This window comes from Nicotiana sylvestris, chromosome 6 (genome assembly GCF_000393655.2).
Source record: "Nicotiana sylvestris chromosome 6, ASM39365v2, whole genome shotgun sequence".
Taxonomy (NCBI): domain Eukaryota; kingdom Viridiplantae; phylum Streptophyta; class Magnoliopsida; order Solanales; family Solanaceae; genus Nicotiana; species Nicotiana sylvestris.
This window is the reverse complement of record NC_091062.1, coordinates 204,584,971-204,607,958: the sequence shown is the minus strand read 5'-3', so window position 1 is coordinate 204,607,958 and position 22,988 is coordinate 204,584,971. Positions and strand designations below refer to the sequence as shown.

Genomic DNA, 22,988 nt, shown 5'->3' with positions numbered 1-22,988 from the left:
CTAAGTTAAGAGCCTGACGTTGCAAACGTGCACAAGTTAATACTGTCAATCAGTATTTAAGCCTCTCTCTTTATTTCAATTTTATCTGGAGAAGACACTTCGTTTTTTCTTTTAATCTGGAGAAAACACTTCATATTTCATAAATTCAGCTAGTAAACAGAACTGATAATAATTTCGTGGGTAGACTATTCGTGTTCTTTAAAGCAGCAAAGTCAGAGGGAAAAGAAATGAAGAAAATGAACGACAATGTTCAGTAGAAAATACAACTAACAGAATTGAGTGGAAATTCCTTCATTCAGTAACGAAGATAAACCAGAAAACCGAAGAACTTCAACCTGGGACGCAAAGCTATGCAGTACAATTAGAAACAAGCATTGATTCATTAGTTTAATGCCTGAAGAAGAAGGAGCTAGGCATATGCCTCGATGACCTATTTGTGTCTCTTGTAGTTGCTGGTCTTTCCTCCTGATTATCTGACGAAGTTGACCTCCAATCTCTCCTGTTTTCGGATCTAGCACTAGTCCGTGATCGAGTAGGGCTCCTCCCACCATCAAACTCAGAAAACTCATCCACTGTCAAAGGCAAAAATGGAAAGTCATTCAGGAAAGAAAAGGGGAGCTCAAATTCAAGATCCAGTAACAAGTTGCCATCTTCACTCAATCCATCTTCGGCCTCGGAGTACCCATCTAGGAGATCAAATAAACCACCATCAAGAGGCAGCTCAGTTAGGAGGTCATCTCCAGCAAAGTCATCACCAAATGGCGTCTGATATGCACTGAGAGTATCCCCAAAGTCTCTTTGAAGCTCCAACCTTCTCCAATCATACTGTCGTTGAGGGTCAGCCTTGGCGGGCCTGTCAGAGGGATGCTGAAGCCTTGCATGCTTTCTTAGCTCACCATAATTGCCATTGAAATTGCACGTCTCCAAGGAACAACTCCTCTGTTTGGAATTCATGAATTTACGAGCTGCCTCTACAACAATCCATCCTTTAATCTGTCCCCGGCAAAGTGGGCAGACAAGCTCTGGTTGCTGTCCCCCAGTAAACCAGGTTGTTCTTGACAAAGGTTGTCCCTGACTTGCCCTGTGGAATATCGTCCCTGATATAGTACTTCCCTCTTGTTGAGCTTCTGATTGTGTTCCAGATGATAATTTACAAAATTGATCTAGACAATTAGAATGACGGTAACTTGTGTCACACATGTAAGGCAGACAACCCTTATCCCGTGATGAACAAAGTAGAAGGACACAATTGTGCGGATGCTCCATACAAATAGGGCACCTAGCTTCTTCCCATTCTCTTTCATTCCCTACTGGTGGCAAGGAACTCTTTAACTCTTGCTCAGTATTCTTTGAGCTACAAGCATAAGGAGATGCCCTTGCCCCGTTGAAGGATGAGGAATTCACCCTTCTATCTTTCGGCATGCTGAGCTGTTGGAAGTCACTAGATTTCTACTTCTATGCTCCAATACTGCTTCAAAAATGGGCAGAAGAAAAATAAGATAACGACCACCCATAGCTAACCATCAATGCACATGTGAAACACCATCACTTCTATAATTATAGAGTGACAGTATCTGTCTGCTGTTCACGGAGAGGGAGGAGCATGGCACTGATGTAGAGGAAAAACAAGCAAACAATGTACTCCCATTTAAGCATTCCCATTTCTCATCTTACAAATAATTTTTTGAAAAGAATTACAACAACAACAACATACCCAGTATATTCCCACAAGTGGGGTCTGGGAGGGTAATGTGTACACAGACCTTACCCCTACCTTGCCAGATAAAGAGGTTGTTGCCGAGAGACCCTCGGCTCAGGTGGATGTGAAAGTTAATTAAAAAGCAACTCAACTCTAGATGTCAGATCAATGCACTAAGCCTTGACAATGGAATATCATTTTTTTTATAAGGTACAACGGAATATCATATTTAAATCTTTAGTTCACAAATAAAGGTTCCTCATCTATTGAAGTGTTCTTCACCCTTTCCCTTGAGGTTAATCAAGTTACCTCCCATTTATTACTACCACATGGTTAATTATACAGCACCATATCAATAAAACCACTAAGGACTAAGAAATGAATCATATAGATGCATAAACCCCTAAAATTCCCAAAGCTAGGCCATTAGCAAAGAACTTCTGTGATCCAGCATTAGCTATTAAGTATAACTTATCTGTGTATCCATGCATGCTTCCAAATTCCATAGACTGTCTCTTTAGGCTATTTTATACTATATAAGCCTGGAATAGGAGGGATGCAGTAAGTTGCCAATATAAAACATGTTTAGTAATGATTAATCCTCTGAACCAGGTAGACCACATCAACTGTTAAACTGGGAGACATTCTTCAGACACAGTCAGTTAAAACTTTAAAACTTCTCCTCAGAAATCACCGGTTACCAAAATGAACATTCTAACTGAAAGAAAGCAAAAAGTCTTTGTTGGACTAGGGAGAAAAAGAAACAATTGAATTGATGCTCCCAACAGGGTTCCCTACTGGTCAAATAGTTGGAGACCAAGGTTCCAATCCTAACAGAGAGGACAGTCTAAGATCCTGTACGAAATTACACGGTACCTCAGCTGATGGAAGATAGCATACACCTAATAGCATAACAATTTAATCGAATGAAATTTAATAAATGGCTCTGTTAAAATCATCATTAAATCAAAAAGATCAGCAATCAGCATCGTCTAACTTGGGATAATATCTATAGTTCTTTCCATTTTTGTCCCTAATTATGATTTACACTAGAATCAAAACAGCAGAAACTAAAAAAACCTGAATTTCTCGAACCGATAAGGTTCATTCAGAAAAAAACGTACACTTATTTGATGAAAATAACCTTTGCTTTGTCGACTTTGCAAAGGCCGGTTTGAAAGCAAGAGATCTTTGACGGAGCTGAGTTAGATCTCAATTGACGGAATAAAGGCGGCCAAAATCAACGCCAGCTGGTCGACGGAGAGGAACCACCGGAAAATGATATTTTTACCAAACTATGCTCACCCTGATTAATCCATTTGAGAATAATTATATAATTAAACAATGATTTACAAATTAAAGCTCAAAGATGGATATGAAAATCAAAATTTCAATTAAGAAGACGAACCTGCAACTAGGTTTACTAGGTCAAGCCTGAACTGTCACCAGGTGGAGCTTACAAAAATTTCCAGAGCCAAATTTGAGGAATCGTCAAATTAGATACCGAATTTTATGTGGAGTAGGAAAGTTCCAAAGGACCAAATTGTCCTAAAATTGGTCTTAATTCATGACCTTGAAATTTAACGAGGCGCCACCGCGGGCAACCGGCAGAACCCAGGAAGTGGGACTGTAGGCAAGAATTGCATTGGCGGAAAATCATTTTAATATAATTGCGCTCCGGTCCATAATAATTGTTCAATTTACTTTGGACACATCTATTAATAAAATATTAAATTCTAAACGAAAATAGTTAATGTGACTAAACTAACCTTCATTAAATGTTGTATTATAGTTATAGTAGCACTTAACCACTTACTTCTCTTCTGAGATGTGAAAGATAAATGACTTTTTAGGAATACGTATAGTGTGTATCATGGGAATAAATATGATGACAGAATGATTTTTTTTTCAATTTACATACTTTAATAATGTATAGCAAATAACTTTTTCTTATTTTCTGCCTTATTAATGACATTTTCTTGAACAATTAAATATAAGTATCTTTCAAATGAGTTTGATAGTTATGAACTTTTTTAAACTATCAATATATAAAAGTTGATGGCTATGGGTGAAAATATTTTCTCGAAAAATAAAAGATTTTTTTATTTATTTATGTTGTTTGGTTAGGTAGTAAAAAATATTTTAAAAAATATATAATTTAGGCAGAAAATATGAAAGACGAAATGTGCAAGAACAGGAGAGGGTGGTAGGTCAGAGTCTACTAAGGAAGATTGAAAAATAATTTTGGAAAATACTTATCTTTCTTTTCGTAGCGAAGTTGTTTTCCTCCAAGGTCATGAGAAAAATATTTTTCAAAATATTTAAACTAACCAAATATTAAAAAAATAAAAATATTCAAAAAAATATTTCCTTCGTACCAAACAAACACTATGTCTCTTCTTTTTTCTTTTGGGAAAATTATATATGATCGAACATCCAAATTAGTTAATTTACATGTCACAAGTGGAAAAGTAAAATACGAGTCAATACTCAATATTACATTTGTCTCATATTATGTGTCGTATTTCTCTTTTACACGCTCCTTAAGAAATATTAATTAGGAAACAGATTAGATTATTCTACCCTTATTTATGTCTTAAAATATAACCTTTCTTCATTGAATAATTATTTTATTTATGTGTTATCTCCATCTTCAAGAACAATTATTACTAAGGTTAAAAAAAGAAAAAAATAATCAATTTTGTCTTGAACTTTTAAAAGAACAAATAATTTGATACAACTATTTTTAGTAATCAGGCAGGGGCAGAGCTCGAGTCTCCCACTTCCAACCGAGAGGTTGTGAGTTCGAGTCTCCCCAAGAGCAAGGTGAGATGTTCTTGGAGGGAAGGATGCCGGGGGTCTATTTGGAAACAGTCTCTCTACCCTAGGGTAGGGTAAGGTCTGCGTACACACTACCCTCCCCAGACCCCACTAAGTGGGATTATATTGGGTTGTTGTTGTTGTTGTTGTTGTTGTAGGCAGGGGCAGAGCTAGAGTGTAGCTACTAGGTTCGGCCGAACCCAGTAGCTTTGGTTCGAACCCTGTATTTATCTTAAAAATTCATTGAATATGTATAAATTATTAATTTAGAACCCAGTAGTTTAAAATGATTAGAATTATAAACCTATAAACTTGAAATTCTGGTTCCGCCTTTGTAATCAGGGCTATTAATACGAGACAGAGGGAATGGCAATCAGTTTGACGTTGGGATGTGATCTAGGAAAGAATTCGCCGCATTTAATTTTACGAGTAATGGAATTTCAACATGTTTAATTTAAACTGCGCCTAACTTGCTACTTCAAAAACTACGTAAAAAATGTAAATATTCTTCATTTTATTTTATTTTTAATATTTAAAAGACAATATAAAATCATTATAAACACGTAATGAATGAATAAAATAGGTCAAATTTCAATTATTACAATGCCAGCTAGTAGTTTCTATCCCTTTTTTAAGTCTATAAACCATATAGAATAAGCATGTAAAGAATAAGAGCTTTTGTTTAAAAGTGTTTTATTAAAAAATTACTTTTGTAAAATAACAGTTGTATTTGGTCAATTCATTTGAGTAATAACATAGCATATCTAATTTCACCTAGCCTACTACTATTTATTATTTTTCTATTTGCCCAATTCTTTCCTCCCCTGCCCTTATCCCAGGGTCCCATACGTAATTTGCTAATTTTTCCAATGTGCCTGTCATGAGAATATTTTCATTCATAACAGCTTTTGCAAATTTATTGTGTTTTGCCAATTTCCAAAAAGTACGAGTATTAAGTATCAAATTATGAAAAAGGTTAGTAAATATTTAGACAATTAGTATTATTTTAAAAAAAATGAATTTAAATATTTCTGATAAAAATTTAATTGATTTACTTATCCGTTTTTACAAATGGAGGAAGACAACTTATATTTACATGACAATCAACACACGGCTCCTTTATCCCCTTTTACCTTTCATGATAAATTAGCTAAACTCATAAAAAACAACAACAACAACAACAACAACAACAACAACAACAACAACCCAGTATAATCCCACAAGTGGGGTCTGGGAGGGTAATATGTACGCAGACCTTACCCCTACCCCGAAGGGTAGAGAAGCTGTTTCCAGGAGACTCTCGGCTCAAAAAAGCAACAGGAGCCGATATATTAGTACCATAAAAATGCATAATAAAATAACAGCAATATAAGAGATATGAAATACAGAATACGAAATACGAAATAGATGGCTGGTATAGTAAAACTAGCAGGTAAAGCCCTGCATCAATAGACTACCAATGACATTCTTAGTCTAACTCCTAACTGGCTAGTCTCACTCTATTGTGCTGTAGAAATATTCACAACTTTCCCTAACCTACAACCTTAATGCTCGACCTCCACAATTCCCTGTCAAGGGTCATGTCCTCAGTAATCCTAAGTCGCGTCATGTCCTGTCTGATCACCTCTCCCCAATACTTCTTAGGTCGCCCTCTACCTCTCCGCGTGCCCACTACAGCCAGTCGCTCACACCTCCTCACCGGTGCATCAGTGCTCCTCCTCTGAATGTGCCCGAACCATCTGAGTCTTACTTCCCGCATCTTGTCCTCCATGGGGGCCACGCCCACCTTCTCTCGAATATCTTCATTCCTAATCTTATCCATCCTTGTATGCCCGCACATCCACCTCAACATCCTCATCTCTGCTACTTTCATCTTCTGGATGTGTGAGTTCTTTACCGGCCAACATTCAGTTCCATATAACATGGCAGGCCTAACCACTGCTCTATAAAACTTACCTTTTAGTAACGGTGGCACTTTCTTGTCACACAAGACTCCCGACGCTAACCTCCACTTCATCCACCCCACCCCTATACGGTGTGTGACATCCTCGTCAATCTCCCCGATCCCCTGAATAACCGATCCAAGGTACTTGAAACTACCTCTCTTGGGAATGACTTGAGAGTCAAGCCTCACTTCAACTCCCGCTTCCGTCGGCTCAACTCCAAATTTGCACTCGAGGTATTCCGTCTTCGTCCTGCTCAACTTGAAACCTTTAGACTCAAGAGCATGTCTCCAAATCTCTAGCCTCTCGTTGACGCCGCCTCGTGTCTCGTCAATTAGAATAATGTCATCAGCAAATAGCATGCACCATGGCACCTCCCCTTGAATATGATGAGTCAGTGCATCCATCACCAGGGCAAATAGGAATGGGCTGAGCGCAGACCCTTGGTGCAACCCCGTAATAACTGGAAAGTGTTCAGAGTCGCCTCCTACTGTCCTAACCCGAGTCTTAGCTCCATCATACATGTCTTTAATCACCCTAATATAGTTACTCGGGACCCCTTTATCCTCTAAGCAGCTCCATAAGACCTTCCTAGGAACCTTATCGTACGCTTTCTCCAGATCAATAAACACCATGTGGAGATCCTTCTTCTTATCTCTGTACTGTTCCACCATCCTCCTAATAAGGTGGATAGCTTCTGTGGTAGATCGTCCCGGCATGAACCCGAACTGGTTGTCTGAAATAGACACCGTCCTTCGCACTCTCATTTCTACCACTCTCTCCCAAACTTTCATGGTATGACTTAGTAATTTGATGCCCCTATAGTTGTTACAGCTCTGGACATCACCTTTGTTCTTATACAACGGGACCATTGTACTCCACCTCCACTCTTCAGGCATTCTATTAGTCTTGAATATAACACTAAACAATGCAGTAAGCCATTCCAAGCCTGCTCTACCCACACACCTCCACAGTTCAACCGGAATTTCGTCTGGCCCGGTAGCTCTGCCCCTTCTCATCTTACGCATTGCCTCCATGACTTCATCGATCTCAATGTCCCTACAATTACTTACTTCATGGTGACTGTCGGCATTCCTCGATTCCCCAAGTATAATATCCTGATCCCCTTCTTCACTTAGAAGTTTATGAAAGTAGGTCTGCCACCTCCTCTTAATCTGGTCATCTCCCATCAAAACTTTGCCGTCATCATCTTTTATGCACCTCACTTGGTCCAGATCCCGAGTTGTCCTCTCTCTAAAATAGATGAAAATTTCTCAGTTCTTCTCTGAGCTTATATTTTTCTCTCACTAGGTCTTCGACTTATCTCTCTTCTATCTAATCTCTTCTTAGCTCTTCCTTCGATCTTTTTCTAACACTAACTATCACGGGCAAAGCTATATTTTCATAAGGGTGGTCATTCATCGAAAAATTATACTATATATATATATATATAAATAAAATATTAGATTTTAGAGATATATAACTTATATTAAATACCTTTTGCTAGAGAATTTTTTTCATTTCTTTCTAGTTTGAACATCCTTGGATAAATTTCTGGCTCCGCCACTACTAACTATCAAGTGTTACAACACACGTTTGTCAGTTTGCTATAAATTAATTGTTTTACTCTTAACTTTGAGAAAATTATGTGAAGGAAGCATTTTGGCGACTTTACTATCAAGTTAATTCTTTCACTTAATCATTCTTTCATGACCACATTCTTTTTCAGCTAATGGAAAATATTTCTCATGTTACATGAATCTAATGTTTATTTCCTCCGAAAAGCCATCTTTTTCTTAACTATTTGTCATAGAAGCTGCTTGTCTTGCCCTTCATGTTTTCCATTCCTTTGACCTGTTATATGCTTTAGTATGAGACAGTACAACACCAAAAATTCATCCAAATAAACAAATAAAATTGAAAGAACATCAAAATAAGTTTGTAAGTTACATGCTTGAGAGTTTAATTATATTGTAACACTGCATTATAGGAATTAAATTCCGAAACTCTAGCTTTCAAGTAGTTAGAAAAGAAGAAGATCGAGTTTTATTATTAGGGTCAAAAAAGCTCTAAGCAAGTCTGGTAAGTCTAATTGAAATCATTGCTTTTGTGGCTAAATAATTTACAGGGGCGGTCCCACGAATTTTGTGGCCTAAATTAAACTTTACAAGGGGTCTTAATATATTTTTTTCCAATTTTTTTTTTTTTACATATTACGGATTTTTTAATTAAAGCCTATTTTTCTAGCTTTTTTTTAGATGCAAAGTTATTAGTAATTTTCTTATAATCAAGTTTTCCTAATAAATCTTTCTCAATTGACAATATAACTAACACATTCAACCTCTCTTACGACATTGTTGATCTTAGGTAAGATTTTATTAATTCTAGCTTTATAAAACTTCTTGCCGCTGAAAAGCAACGATAACATGAGTTATTAACATTATTCTATAAGCAATATAGGCATTTGGAACAGAATTAAATCTTTTTATTTGATTGAGTATATCAGTTTAACTATTATCTTCTAATTGTACTATTTTTCTTAACACTTTTAGTTCAGAAAATAAGTCTAAATCATCAATACCTGATTGATTATTATACTTTAAGCAACATTCAAGATTAACTCAATATAGGGATTACACTCTTTTTTTTTTTTTTTTGTTGTTGTAAGAAACATTTAAGATTAATGCAATATTTATTTGAATTTTCATCATCTAGTGATCTCAGTTTTTTTACCGTTGAATAGAAAGCAAAATATTTTCATATTCTTTGAATTGTTCAAATCTATTTTGAAGTAAAAAATAACCTTATCTACTACGTATAAAATATAAACAATTTTAAAGGACTCTTCGAGAGATTTTGAGATTTCATTATCAACTTTCTCATTAAATTATTTCTTCGTATATATATATATATACATATACATATATATATATATATATATATTATATCACACGTCTCTTACAAAATTCGGGTTTGGTATTCATTTCAAATGCAATTTCCTTGATAGAAATCATAGTGGTTGCAAATCCTTCTTCTCTATACACTACTAAAAATTCGGCAAAAACTGACCAAGATCGACCGACCAATTTTGGTTGGTCAAAAATCCGGCCAAAAAAACTGTAACAACTCGGCCTGTCATTTCATGAGTTGTAGACCTGTTTTCCCTATTTTTTGTGTTTTTCAGCTATATTATAATATGCCAGATTAGTTGGTTCGGGTTCGGAGTGGTTTTGGATTGAATTGAGACACTTAGTCTCTTATTTGAAAGCTTAATTTGGAAAAGTTGACCGGATATTGACTTATGTGTAAACGACCTCGGATTTGATTTTTGACGGTTCTGTTAGCTCCGTTAGGCGATTTTGGACTTAGGAGCGTGTCCAGATTTTTGAATTGGAGGTCTGTAGTAGAATTAGGCTTGAGATGCCGAAAATCGAATTTTTTTGAGTTTGATCGGGAGTGTACTTTTCGATATCGGGGTCTATTTCGATTTTGGAAGTTGGAGTAGGTCTGTAATATCAAATATGACTTGCGTGCAAAATTTGGGGTCAATCAGACGTGATTTGATAGGTTTCGGTATCGGTTGTAGAAGTTTGAGGTTTTAAGTTCAATTGGTGTGCGATTCATATTTTTGTTGTTTTTGTTTGATGTGATTTGAGGGCTCGACTAAGTTTGTATGGTGTTTTAGGACTTGATGGTACCTTTGGTTGAGGCTCAAGGGGCCTCGGGTGTGTTTCGGGATGAGTTTTGAGCGAGTCCGAGCTTTTCGGCACTCTAATATTATTCTGGGGTCTCTGGAAGTGCGGACAGCATATTTTGGGAGTGTTAAGGCAAAAGGGATGTGTAGACCTCAAGGGAATTATGTGGACCGCACAATTTTGTGTACGGCCGCACTCAGGAATTCTTAGATTCGCTGGTCCGATTTCGGATGCTTATATCTTTTGATGTACAAAAAATTTTGAGATGATTCAAAAACTAAAGTTGTATCCCTTCGTATTTAGTTTCCATAAAGATAAAGCAGTCATCATTTGGACATCTATAGATAAATTTATGGCTAAAATACTAAAGCCTGATAGTGCAGTCACCAAAAGGTGCGGCCACACAATTTTTGTGCGACCGCAGGAGTTGGGATGTGCGGCCGCACTTGAAATTGTGCAGACCGCACAATGGGAGTTCAGTGGGTGTACTATATATATGGGATTTAGGGTATTATTTTACATTTTGGACTTTGGGAGCTTGGTTTGTGGTGATTTTTTGTGGAATTTTTAAGAAATTCATCGGGGTAAGTGATTCTAATTCGGATTTGGTTAATATACATGAATACATCATTGATTTCATCATCCGATTAATATTTTGAAATGGAAATTTGGGAAAAATTGTAAAAATTTCATAAAATAAATTTTTGGGATTCGAATGTCGATTCGAAGTCGAATTTGGGTGAAACTAGTATGGTTGGACTCGTAATTGAATGAGTTGTTGAATTTTGTGACTTTTGTTGGATTTCGAGACATGCGCCCTGGACCCGAATTTTGAGTTGACTTTTTGACTTATGGACTAAAGCTTAGTATTTTCTTATGTAATTGATTCCTTTAGCTCGTGTTGATTGTATCGAATTGCTTGTGGCTAGATTCGGCGCATTTGGAGGCCGATTTGAGAGGCAAAAACATTGCGGAGTAGGATTTTGATCGGTTTGAGATAAATAACAGTTATAAACCTGGTCCCGAGGGTATGAAACCCTGAATTTTGTGTCATGTGACTATTTTGGAGGTGACGCAGATGTTAGGTGACGGGCGTGTGAGCGTGCACCGAAAGGGATCATGACTTGGTCCGTCCCGTGAGACTGTTGAATCGAATAGCTTACAGTTTACTACGGCCTCATTTCTTTGCACTTAATGGAGGTCCGAATCTTAATCATTCAGATCTCAGATATTAAGTGTGTTTGTTTTTAAAGTATGAATCTTAATTATTCAGATCTTAATCATTAAGTGTGCTTGTTGTTTTACTTCACAATCACTTAATGGGTCTGAATATATCTGTATGATTAAGATCTATAACAAAGACTTAATTGCATTAAGATGCTATCACATATTCATTATTAATTTCCGCCACTGCTTACCATTATCAACTACCACCATTCCACCACCACCACCATACTCAACCACTACCACCGTCCCCCCACCATCACGCCACCATTATCCTCAATCATAGCTGCCACTATTATCGACCATCACCACCCACTATCCCCACCACTCCGACCACCATCATTCTCACCTACAATAAATACTTATCCACCTCAACTACCACAAATGACCACCCCATCACCATGAACAACCAAAGCCGGCATTGCCCATCATTATAACCTACCACCATCCATCCACCACCTTCCTCAGCCACAACTACTATCACCAGCCGCCATTATTAACTATCACCACCCACCACCACCATCCTCAATCATAATCGCCACCACTACCAATCACTACTAGTTACTAGCATGAACCACTATCATCAACCAAATCTACCACCAACTACCACCTCTAGTCAGCATTCACCCGTTAGCCATCACCACCAACAACTATCATATTTTTAAGAAACTATATATTTTATTAATAGAATATTAGATTAGTTAGTATTTCATTTGAATTATTATTTTTTAAATAAAGATAAATTTTATACATTCAGATGTTAAAAATCAAACGGTCTTAATTATTTACTATTCAGATCTTAATACACATCTTAATATATTCAGATGTGTATTCAGATTCAGATGTCTAAATCTTAATACACATCTTGACATTCAGATGTATATTTAGATTCAGACGTCTTAATCTTAAAAAAAACAAATGAGGCCTACATGTCTCCTCTGTTTTATGGAAAATTGATTGTACTTCATGTTAGAAATCATATTTTAGGCCATATGATAACACTGTTAGGACCTGTAGAGGTCGTGTAGTTGCTAAATTAGCTGCTAATTTATGTTTTGTACTCAGTCATAGCTTTTCTTGCTTATTATGCCTCGGTCTCTTACTGTTCATTGTTGATACATGTTATTAGCTCTGTTTGGGCTATTTTATATGATTTCTGAGAGCCCGAAAGACTAGGGAGGTTGATGACTGAGTGAGGCCTAGGGCCAAGTGGAGAGATATTGATATTAGAGCACATGAGTTGTCCGTGCAACATATGAGTTATCCGTGCGGATCCTAATTTGATATTATAGAACGTGAGTTGTTTGTGCAGGTCTTGTTTTGATATTTTAGCACGTGAGTTGTCCGTGCAACATGTTAGATGTCTGTGCAGATTATAGCGCTTGGTATAAAGGAGCCTATCCGAAGTCTGCACACCTCTAGTGAGCACAAGTACCTATTGAGTGTGAGTACTAAGGGCTGAGAGCCGAGTGATTGAGCTGTGGAGATGAGTGGAGCGACTGTTGTTTTGAGAGGCTGTACTTGCTTTCATTTATTGTTGCACTTAGTTGTTATCTGCCTTTGTTGTGCAAATTTTCTAGAAGACTTGATATTTGGTTTACTTGAGCACGAACTGTTTTGCCATAAACTGCTAGATTAGAAAGCATGTCTGCATTTTATTGAAATTTCTGAAATAAACTGGATTTGCATAGCTCGTCACTACTTTTCAGTTCCTTATTTGTTTTTTTACTTACTGAGTTGGAAGTACTCACGTTACTCCCTGCACTTTGTGTGCAGATCCAGGTAAGACCGATCGCAGAGATCGTTGAGTTCGTGAGCATTTGGCTATCGAAGACATACGAGGTAGTTGTCGGCGTTTGCAGCCCTTGTCTCTCCTTCTATTGTTATCTTTTCTTTCTATTTTTGTATTTGGTGGACTATTGTAAACTCTGATTCTAGACTGGTTTTAGGTGCTCATGACTTAGTGATACCTCGATGTTGGTGTCACGACCCAAACTAGAGGGCCATGACTAGCACCCGACCATACTTGCCGAGCACGAGCGTACATTTTATCTAACCTTCTTTATTATCTTTTAGGGCCGACGAGATCAATATAATTGGTGGACATGGATCATGGACAACTAACAATAAAAGATGATGACATGAATATACATAATATGGGATGACCAGACAATCAAGAAACTATATATAAGGTACAAGCTACCACACTACCATGAGAGACTATACAACAAAAATTAACTGACAAAGCATACCAAACTATATACGAGTCGACACCTGTCTATGAGCCTCTAAAGGAACATAAGTGCCGCAACATTGCCGGAACAGGGCCCCGCCATACCCATAATGTCTATAACAAAAATGCATACCAAGACCACGACAAGTCCGAAGAAGGGATCTCGTCATTCACCGCTTAACTGGACAACCTACTGTGGTGAGGGAGTTGCGCCTACCTGTCTATCAGGACCTGCAGCATGACATGCAATGTCCACAAATAAAAAAGACGTCAGTACGAATAAAGTACTGAGTATATAAGACAGGGAACCATAAGTACGAACAGTAATGCAAGCAGGGATAAAGAATATACAACCTGTAACATCTGGGTACCTCTGAGGGCTACTGGCATGAAATGCATGATACATATGTATATATACATAAACTTTTAAAACATACGCCTCTGTGGGCATCATCATCATTATATCATACTCGGCCGTAATAGGCTCGGTAAAAATGTACCTGGCCATCATAAGGCTCAGTAGAATCGTACCTGGCCATGTGGAGCTCGGTAAAACCCAACTGATTAGTGGTTGCACAATAGGTGTCGTACCCGGCCAACTATAGCACGACCCGGTAGAGTAAAATAGATACATATATATAATGCATGCTCGACTCATGAAATCACATTCTAAACCTTTCGGAGTGAAGTAAGGTCGGTATCCTCTATACACGTTATTAGGACTAACTCTTCGCCATGAACCTTATAAGAATCAGGAAGTACCAGCAACATTTATAACATAAGAAAAAGAGAAGCAACATCAACATCAATCGTTCCATAAGAGGGGAAACAATGTAAGTACTACTAATTTCTAAGAGTAGAGTATCTTTGGAATCTCGTTCATTACATTATGTACAATCGGAGTCGTGCAAAAGAAGGAAAGGGATAGCCTCACATACCTTGTATATACTGCCCAACATCAAGCTATGCAAATGTCACGACTCCTTAGTCTACAATAGGAGAAATGACACTATCGTTAATGTTTAAACGTCGTAACTATTATGTATCGATCACAACCTATTTTACGATGAAACAGACAACACCTACCCTATTTATATGACTTCCCACAAGTGAAAACAATCACCAATCAGCCTGCCCAAACAACATCAATGTTAATCATATTGAACCTCCCAAAATAGTCCACCAAACGATAACATTACTACCAAGCCTTTCGATATATATTTCACAAGTTCTAACTTCAATGACTTACCCGCAACTTGGATAATCTTAAATACATATAATGTAAGAGGTTCCTTACCTTTATACAGAAAGAAAAACTCCAATTTGACCTTAACTGTCCATGAAATATCCCTCAAATACTGCCACAACAACAAGGAAGCGAAACTAGCAATCAATGAGTGTTTTTTGGCACTAGAATCTCTTTAGAAGGCTTGAAATCACCTAGGTTTGATATTAAGAACTTGATGGAGTATTTACAGAACATAAACCCCTTAAAACAACCTCCCACACGAGCTAGAACAACACAAAAATGAGCAACAACAAGAAGAAAAGGAAACTTACTAGCGCCCCGGGATTCCCGACACTTGATTGTTTGCCCTTTGTTTGGGTCTTGAATCTTGAGAGAACCTTGAGATGGTGTTTCTAGAGTTATAAGGTCTGGCGCAGTCTCACAAGTGGGCCCCATAGAGAGGTGTTTGGCGCAGTCTCACAAAAACGCGAATATTGCTCTTCTTCGAGATCATATCGACAAACGGTTTAATACGTTGGAAACTAGACTCATAGGTCTTCAATTTGGTGGGTAGATCACCCCATAATTCTAATTAAATTTGGAGAAAAACTTAGTAACATTTAACCTAATGTTTAAGTAAAATTATGAACCTAAATTGCGACAACTTTTGTCGACTTTTGTCTCATAACTCGTTTGACTTCAAGACTTATAATACGGATATTATATGATTCAAACACCTTAAAACACTACCTCTTGAGTGTATTAAGCACCTCTAGGTTTACCCGAAAATACGGCTGACAACATCCTTGATTCGTTTAACTTCTAATACTTGTTAACCACCCTTATACACATTTGTATCATTTAAGACCAATATGATTAACTTCTTATCATCTTAAAGATAATCTCTTCATGGATTTACGTCGACTACCTTATGGCATGAGCTAAATACGTGAATATGGGTTGTAACAGTCGGGCTATCTTTTCCACAGTTTTATTTTATGTTTAACTCATTTATGAAATGTCTGTTATGAAAAAGTTTTGATTTATCTTTAAATGAAATAACAAAGCATTTTGAAAGGGCTGACTTTCCTAATACCACGATAGGCGCCATCACGACAGGTTAGAGTTTTTTGGTCGTGACCAAAACCGACCAAAGTCGATCGATTTTTTAAAATAATTTTTTTTTTTACGAAATCAATCAACTTTGGTTGGTTTTCTTTGACGCAAAATGCGGGAACCTATTTTTAAGTCCCGCAAAATTTATTTTTCAAGAAACCGACCAACTTTAGTCGGTTTTTTATTTAAAATAATTAAAATTAATATTTAAAAAAACCGACTGAAATTGATCGGTTAATTCGGCTGGTCATTTTAAATACCGACCGAATTCGGTCGGCAATTTTAATTTTTAATAAAACCAACCGACATTGGTCGGTTATTTTTGTATGAAAATACAATTAAAGAGTATAAATAAAATAAAAGACAGCCTTAAAACAAAATGTACCAATGGTCTAGTGATAGAATAGTATCCTGTCATAGTACAGACCCTGGTTCGATTCCCAGGTGGTGCATTTTTTAATTACATAATTAAAATACCGGCCGACTTTGGTTGATTTTTCGTCATTTTTTTTTTGAATTTAATTGACCGACCAAAGTTGGTCGATAATTCTGACTAACTTTGGTCGGTATGCCCTTCCGATCTTCAAAATACCGGCCACACATTAATGGTCGTGTTTTGGACGATTATTGGCCCTTACCGACCTATTTTGATCGATTTTTTTGAACGGTTCTTCCCGAATTTTTAGTAGTGATATTTGTTAAATAAAAAAATCAAACATTTTTACTTTGCAGATATTTTTTTTTACAACTTATATACAACCTATTAGGTGTAATTACAAATGAGGCTCGCATAAATATGGGGCATAAAACAATTGTTTTACCTGCTTTAAGAAAGGCCGACCCATGAATTAATTAAGATCTACTTATTTAATTAAATCAAACGCATTTTGAATGCAGTAATTTTAAATTTTCGCTTAGCATTAGGCGCCCACCTGTATAACAAGGGAATACATTTCGTGTCTTTACCATTAGGCGCCCACCTGTATAACAAGGGAATACATTTTATGTCTTTACCATTAGGCGCCCACCTGTATAACAAGGGAATACATTTCATGTCTTTACCAATTAGGCGCTCACCTGTATAACAAGGGAATACATTTCATGTCTTTACCAATTAGGCGCCCACCTGTATAACAAGGGAATACATTTCATGTCTTTACCAATTAGGCGCCCACCTGTATAACAAGGGAATACATTTCATGTCTTCTGCCAATTAGGCGCCCACCTGTATAACGAGGGAATACATTTCATGTCTTCTGCCAATTAGGCGCCCACCTGTATAACGAGGGAATACATTTCATGTCTTCTACCAATTAGGCGCCCACCTGTATAACGAGGGAATATTTTTCAGTCTTTACATTACAGGTCTTGAAATCCCTAACCCACCGAAAGGCAGAAGGTTACAATAAAAGATCCACAGCATAATGCAGGAAGCCACATCCTCAAGCGGACAGAACAAAATGAGGCAAACTGGTGTTCAGGAAACGCAAGAGGCCGGTGTCATCCCCGTCAGTTCTCGGAAGAAAGAAGCACCGGAATAGACGCAAGCCGACAAGAAAGCAAGGCATCAAGAACAAATGGAAGATATATATGATCTTGTAATCCATAGGCTAGCCTAGCTTCTTGATTTTTCTTTTAAGCACGGTGTAATAAGGAGATCGGTAAGTAGTAGTAACAGCAGGCAGCAACAGTAACAGCAAAATTACAGTCCCATGGTAGTCCTAGCTACCAAAATTTCCCGAACTACATTGACCTGATTCCTGTTTAGCCCAAGATATGTAGGAAACCTCTGAAGCAAAGGTTCGGTCAAATCTTTTCAAAAAAAAAAATGCTTTGCACGGAGTACTCGAACGGGCAAAAATCGCTCGTATTCGCTCACTTTATCTTTGCACGAAAACTCTTTATGTTTTCGGACAAAGAGGGGCAGCTGTGAGCACGTGATTTTTGCCCTATATGAGAATTACTCCCAAAAAGTCAAAATAAAATAATTTTCCTTTGCGTGCAATTTTAAAATTTTAGTTGCATTTTTGATAATTGTTTATATTTTTGTCTGTGCATGTTTATTTGTTAAATTAATTAAAAAATATAAAAATATGCCACATTTGCATTTAAAATGTAATTCTACAATTAGGAGTAATTAAGTTTGTTTTACAAAATGAGAAAATCATAACAATAATGTACGTTGCATTTTAGCACTTAATGTCCAAATTGTGTAATTTTTTTATTAGTCACTATTTAATTATGTGTTAATTGTTATTAAGAGTTAATTAGTATTTTCAGATAATTTTTGGGTTTTATAATTTAATCTTAGCATTCTAGCTTTATTATTATTTAGGAAATTGAATAAATAGAAAGGGATAAAAATAGAAGAGATCGGATTGGGCCTTTTCTTCAATTTTAAGTCACACGCCCAAAAAGACCCAATCTTCCCAAACGACCCAGTCCATTTCGAACTGGATCGACCCAGTCCATAACCTAAAGGACCCAAAATCCTAAAGACTAAGCTACCCGCCCCCCCTCTTCTTCTTCCTCTCTTTCTCTCCTTCTTTTCCAAAGCTCCCCAACAATGGCTGCCCTCCTTCTCCTTCTCAACACACATAGCACACACCACGCACACACATCTCCAAGCATCCATGACTGTTGCCTCATCTTCGTCATCGGAGCTCGTCAATGGAGCTCGTCAATGGCGACCAGCAGATCCGCCATCGTCATCGCACCACCCAAGCCATGAACAACCAAACTCCTGCTGCCCCGCCGAGCTCCAGCCATGGACATGAGCTGCTGCTACGTTCAGTTTCGACGCTCCAAACGCAGCAACATTCAGTCCGTCACGTTCACTGCGTCTTCGTTTCTCCCTGGCGAGCTCAAAGCTCGGCCATGGCTGATCGTTCTTGCTTCTTCTTCTCCAAGATCACGTTAGTTGCTTCTTCTTCAAGATCGTTGCTGCTGTTTCTTCTTCTTCAAGATCGTTGCTGCTGTTTCTTCTTCTTCACGTTGATACTGTTTCTTCTTCTCCGTCACTGCTGCTGCTGCGTTCTTCACTGTCCGCCATGGCTGCCCTCGTTGCTCCTTCTTCGTCCTCGTCCAAATGACCAAACTACTTTCCGTTCGAGTTCGTTGTCGCTTCGATCCGGTTAGTGGGTTGGAGTTTCATTTTGTCCGTATTTTTGTTTTGATATTCTCGGATCTAAAATCGGTAAATGTTTGATTCTTGTTTTGTTCGTGTTTATTGCTTAATTAACTAGTTTTTCAGTTTATTTCATGTGTTTTTATTTATTTTTGTAAAAGAAGTTGTTAGTTTAATTTTAATGTTGTTAGATTCAAATTGAAATTTAATTAATTATTTTTTCAGTTTATTTCATGTGTTTTTATTTATTTTTGTAAAAGAAATTGTTAGTTTAATTTTAATGTTGTTAGATTCAAATTGAAATTTAATTAATTATTTCTTCAAGTTTGTTTCATGTGCATTTATGTATTTTTTTTAGAAATTGTTAATGTTGTTAGATTCAAGTTGAAATTCAATTAATTATTTCTTCTGCGGTTTGTTTTTATTCGTTTAAAAGAATTTAATTGTAATATAGAAATATGTTAGTTTAATCGCTTGAATCATCCATCTTTGTTGATTAGTTTAGATTAAATTCATGTTCATCTTTTGTTTGAAGTTCGTTCTTAATCCGGTGATTTAATGTGAGTTTATGTTTTAAATTCTTGATTTAATTTGAATATTCATCTTGGTTGTAATGTTGTTGGATTTAGTTTAAAGTTCCAATGATTATTGAATTTAGAAATTCAAATTTACTTGTTTGTTATGCTCAATTTGTTAATGTTATTGAATCTGAAAATATATGTGTTGTTAAAAATATCGTTCAGTCAAAATAATTTCGGTTGTTGCTTTGTTGTTCATCGTTTAAGTTTGAATTTGTTGATTGAACTAGATTAAGGATTGGTTATAGCTGGTAATTTAATTTTTAAGTTCTTAGATAATTTTGAAGTTTGAACAGATTTTGAATCAGGGCAGTAACAGTAGTTTTAGGGGTAAAACGGGAATTAACTAATTACAGATTATTTAATTATGGTGGGGGACAAGACATAATGATAAAAACAAAAAAGAAAAAGGTTAATAATGTCTTCTTTTCAAAAAGAGGGAACATGGGGGGCCCATATTGACTATTTTTACTAAAGTAAAAGTTAGAAATAGTATAGGTAATAATAAAAGGTTAAAAGGTGCACATAGTAAAAGAATATTGGGTTTAAAAAGTAAAAGAGGTAAAAAGAAAAGGTAGTCTTGCTTGAGGTATAAGAAGACTCATTTGACACTTAGAAAGAAAAAGGAGAGAATTTTGGGGAAGATAAAAATTTCAGAACTAAAGAGGAGATAAGAACATACTTTTAATCTTGAGGAAGAGGATTCCTAAAATATCCGAATACTATTTCCGTGTATTCCTGAGTGTGATCTCTGCCTCCTGTTTGCTTCCGGGATTTTCAATTGGCTTCTTGAGTTAACTGTTGGTCCTTTGTTATTGCTTTATCGAGTGGTTGCTGGAATTTCTATTTGGTTTTCAAGTCTACTGCTGGGTTTTCTGACTGCTGGTTGTTTGTTGTTGCTGCGTTGTTTCTACTGCTGCTGATCCTATTCTTCCTTTCCTTGTATCCAAATACCAGGTACACGACTGTAATACTAGCTATTGCAAGCTGAAAAATGTGAAAGCATGAATACATGAAGAATGGAACTTTGAAGTTTTAATTTCGCTTTTTCTTCGTTTCTTTTACTGATTGTATTTAGGCTATTTCATGTATTACTGTTTAATAATTGAAATAAGAGAAAAATAACATAAGTTGGTATTTAGTGAATCAGCTTGGCAAAATGGGTTAATTCACTAGCTATGAAAGTTTTAATATGGTCAACAGTAGGTCAATCATGAATGGATAGTTAAATTTAGTTAAAGCCAAACAAGACTAGATAATGTTTAAGTTTAATAATCTTTCTAATAGGCTTTAGTAATTATGGTTAAATCTAGTTTCAAATGGTTATGAATAATTAATTCCAATAGTTGTTTTTTGTATATAACAATGCGAGCTTCAATCTAGCTATATTTGATTTCTTTTAAATATTAGTTGTCGAATTTCTTATTTTATTTATAATTTCGATTTTTTTTAAAAAAAATTCTTTCATTTAATATTGGTCCTAATCTAGCAATTAGTATGTTACATGTTCTTAATTTTTTAGCTCCTAATTAATTAGGATTTTCTTTCTTTATTTTAGAGACTAAAACTTAATAGAAAAAATGTAGTCATTCTAAGATTTTTTTAAATATATATATATATATATAAATAATAATGAGACAAGCCTCGCCAAATAAAAATGCAAATTGCGGGGCCCTCACAAAATGTATGTGTTAATTACTTAGAACTCGGGATAGGCCGCTTAGCGAACTCCACGACTTTATCCAAAATAACAACACGCTAGTTTCTTTAGGACGCGTCTTAATTAATCTTACTTTCTTAAACTCGGGTGCACATTTATGTGACCCAAATCCAAATCTCAGCGGAGTCAAAATATGTCTCTAATCATGGGTACATTGATTGTGACGTGGTTCGAGATGCGTGTCCATGACGTTGCAAATTCCTTTTAAAAAATAAGAATGAGATGAGCCTCGCCGAATAAAAAATACAAATTTGCGGGGCCCTCAGTAAATATTTGCTTTAAAACTGTTTAGACTTCGGGATGGACCGTTTAGCAAAATTTCACGGTCCTACCCAAAGTAAATGATACGTTAGTCGCTTTAGGCGCGCCTTTAATAATTTAATCTTCTTAAACTCGGGTACACATTTATGTGACCCAAATCCAAATCTCAACGGAGTCAAAGTGTGTCGACGATCACGGGTACATTGATTGTGACGCGGTTCGAAATACATTTTCACAATATTGCAATTCTCTGTAAAATAATAATAATAATAATGAAAGCGGTAAAGAGTTAAAATCTTCACATAAGCTCATAATTGTATAAAAAAATTAGATAAACAAGCCGAATATGACAGTTGAGCGACCGTGCTAGAACCACAGAACTCGGAAATGCCTAACACCTTCTCCCGGGTTAACATAATTCCTTATCCGGATTTCTGGTTCGCGGACTGTAATACAGAGTCATTCTTTTCCTCGATTCGGGATTAAATTGGTGACTTGGGACACCCTAAAATCTCCCAAGTGGCGACTCTGAAATAAATAAACAAATCCCGTTTCGATTGTCTTTTAATTGGAAAAACTCCTTCACCCCTCACGAGGGCGGAAAAAGGAGGTGTGACAAGGAACAATCAAGATTAACTCAATATAGGGATTACATTGATTTTTTTTTGTTGTAAGGAACATTTAAGATTAATGCAATATTTATTTGAATTTCCATCATCTAGTGATCTCAGTTTTTTGACTGTTGAATAGAAAGCAAAATATTTTCATATTCTTTGAATTGTTCAAATCTATTTTGAAGTAAAACATAACCTTATCTACTACGTATAAAATGTAAACAACTTTAAAGGACTCTTTCGAGAGATTTTGAGATTTCATTATCAACATTCTTTTTAAATTATTTCTTCCTATATATATATATATATATATATATATATATATATATATATATATATATATATATATTATATCACACGTCTCTTACGAAATTCAGGTTTGATATTCATTTCAAATGCAATTTCCTTGATAGAAATCATAGTAGTTGCAAATCCTTCTTCTATATACACTACTAAAAATTCGGCAAAAACAGACCAAGGTCGACCGACCAATTTTGGTTGGTCAAAAATCTGGCAAAAAAAATTGTAACAACTCGGCCGGTCGTTTCATGAGTTGTAGCCCTGTTTCCCCTATTTTTTTGTGTTTTTCAGCTATATTATGATATGCCAGATTACTTGGTTCGGGTTCGTAGTGGTTTTGGATTGAATTGAGACACTTAGTCTCTTATTAGAAAGCTTAATTTGGAAAAGTCGACTGGATGTTGACTTATGTGTAAATGACCTCGGATTT

The 22,988-nt window shown here is 36.3% G+C and overlaps 1 protein-coding gene across 2 annotated transcripts; it reads right to left on the bottom strand.

Moving 5' to 3' along the window:
• Positions 1-215: 215 nt before the first annotated feature.
• On the bottom strand, positions 216-3,357 carry LOC104236962 (uncharacterized). 2 transcript variants are annotated; one of them, XM_009791016.2, is made up of 3 exons: positions 3,108-3,357; positions 2,824-3,005; positions 216-1,468 (listed from the first exon to the last, which is right to left on the bottom strand). In XM_009791016.2, exon 3 carries the CDS (start codon positions 1,420-1,422, stop codon positions 388-390), a length of 1,035 nt encoding a protein of 344 aa, XP_009789318.1. In that variant the 5' UTR covers positions 1,423-1,468; positions 2,824-3,005; positions 3,108-3,357; the 3' UTR covers positions 216-387. The 2 variants fall into 2 exon arrangements, with proteins under 2 accessions (XP_009789318.1, XP_009789317.1); XM_009791015.2 differs by having other exon boundaries at positions 2,844-3,005; positions 3,108-3,249.
• Between the last annotated feature and the right edge of the window lie 19,631 nt (positions 3,358-22,988).

Coding starts and splice junctions, on each gene's coding strand:
- LOC104236962 (XM_009791016.2), bottom strand. CDS start 1,422: ATGCCGAAAGATAGAAGGGTGAATTCCTCATCCTTCAACGGGGCAAGG.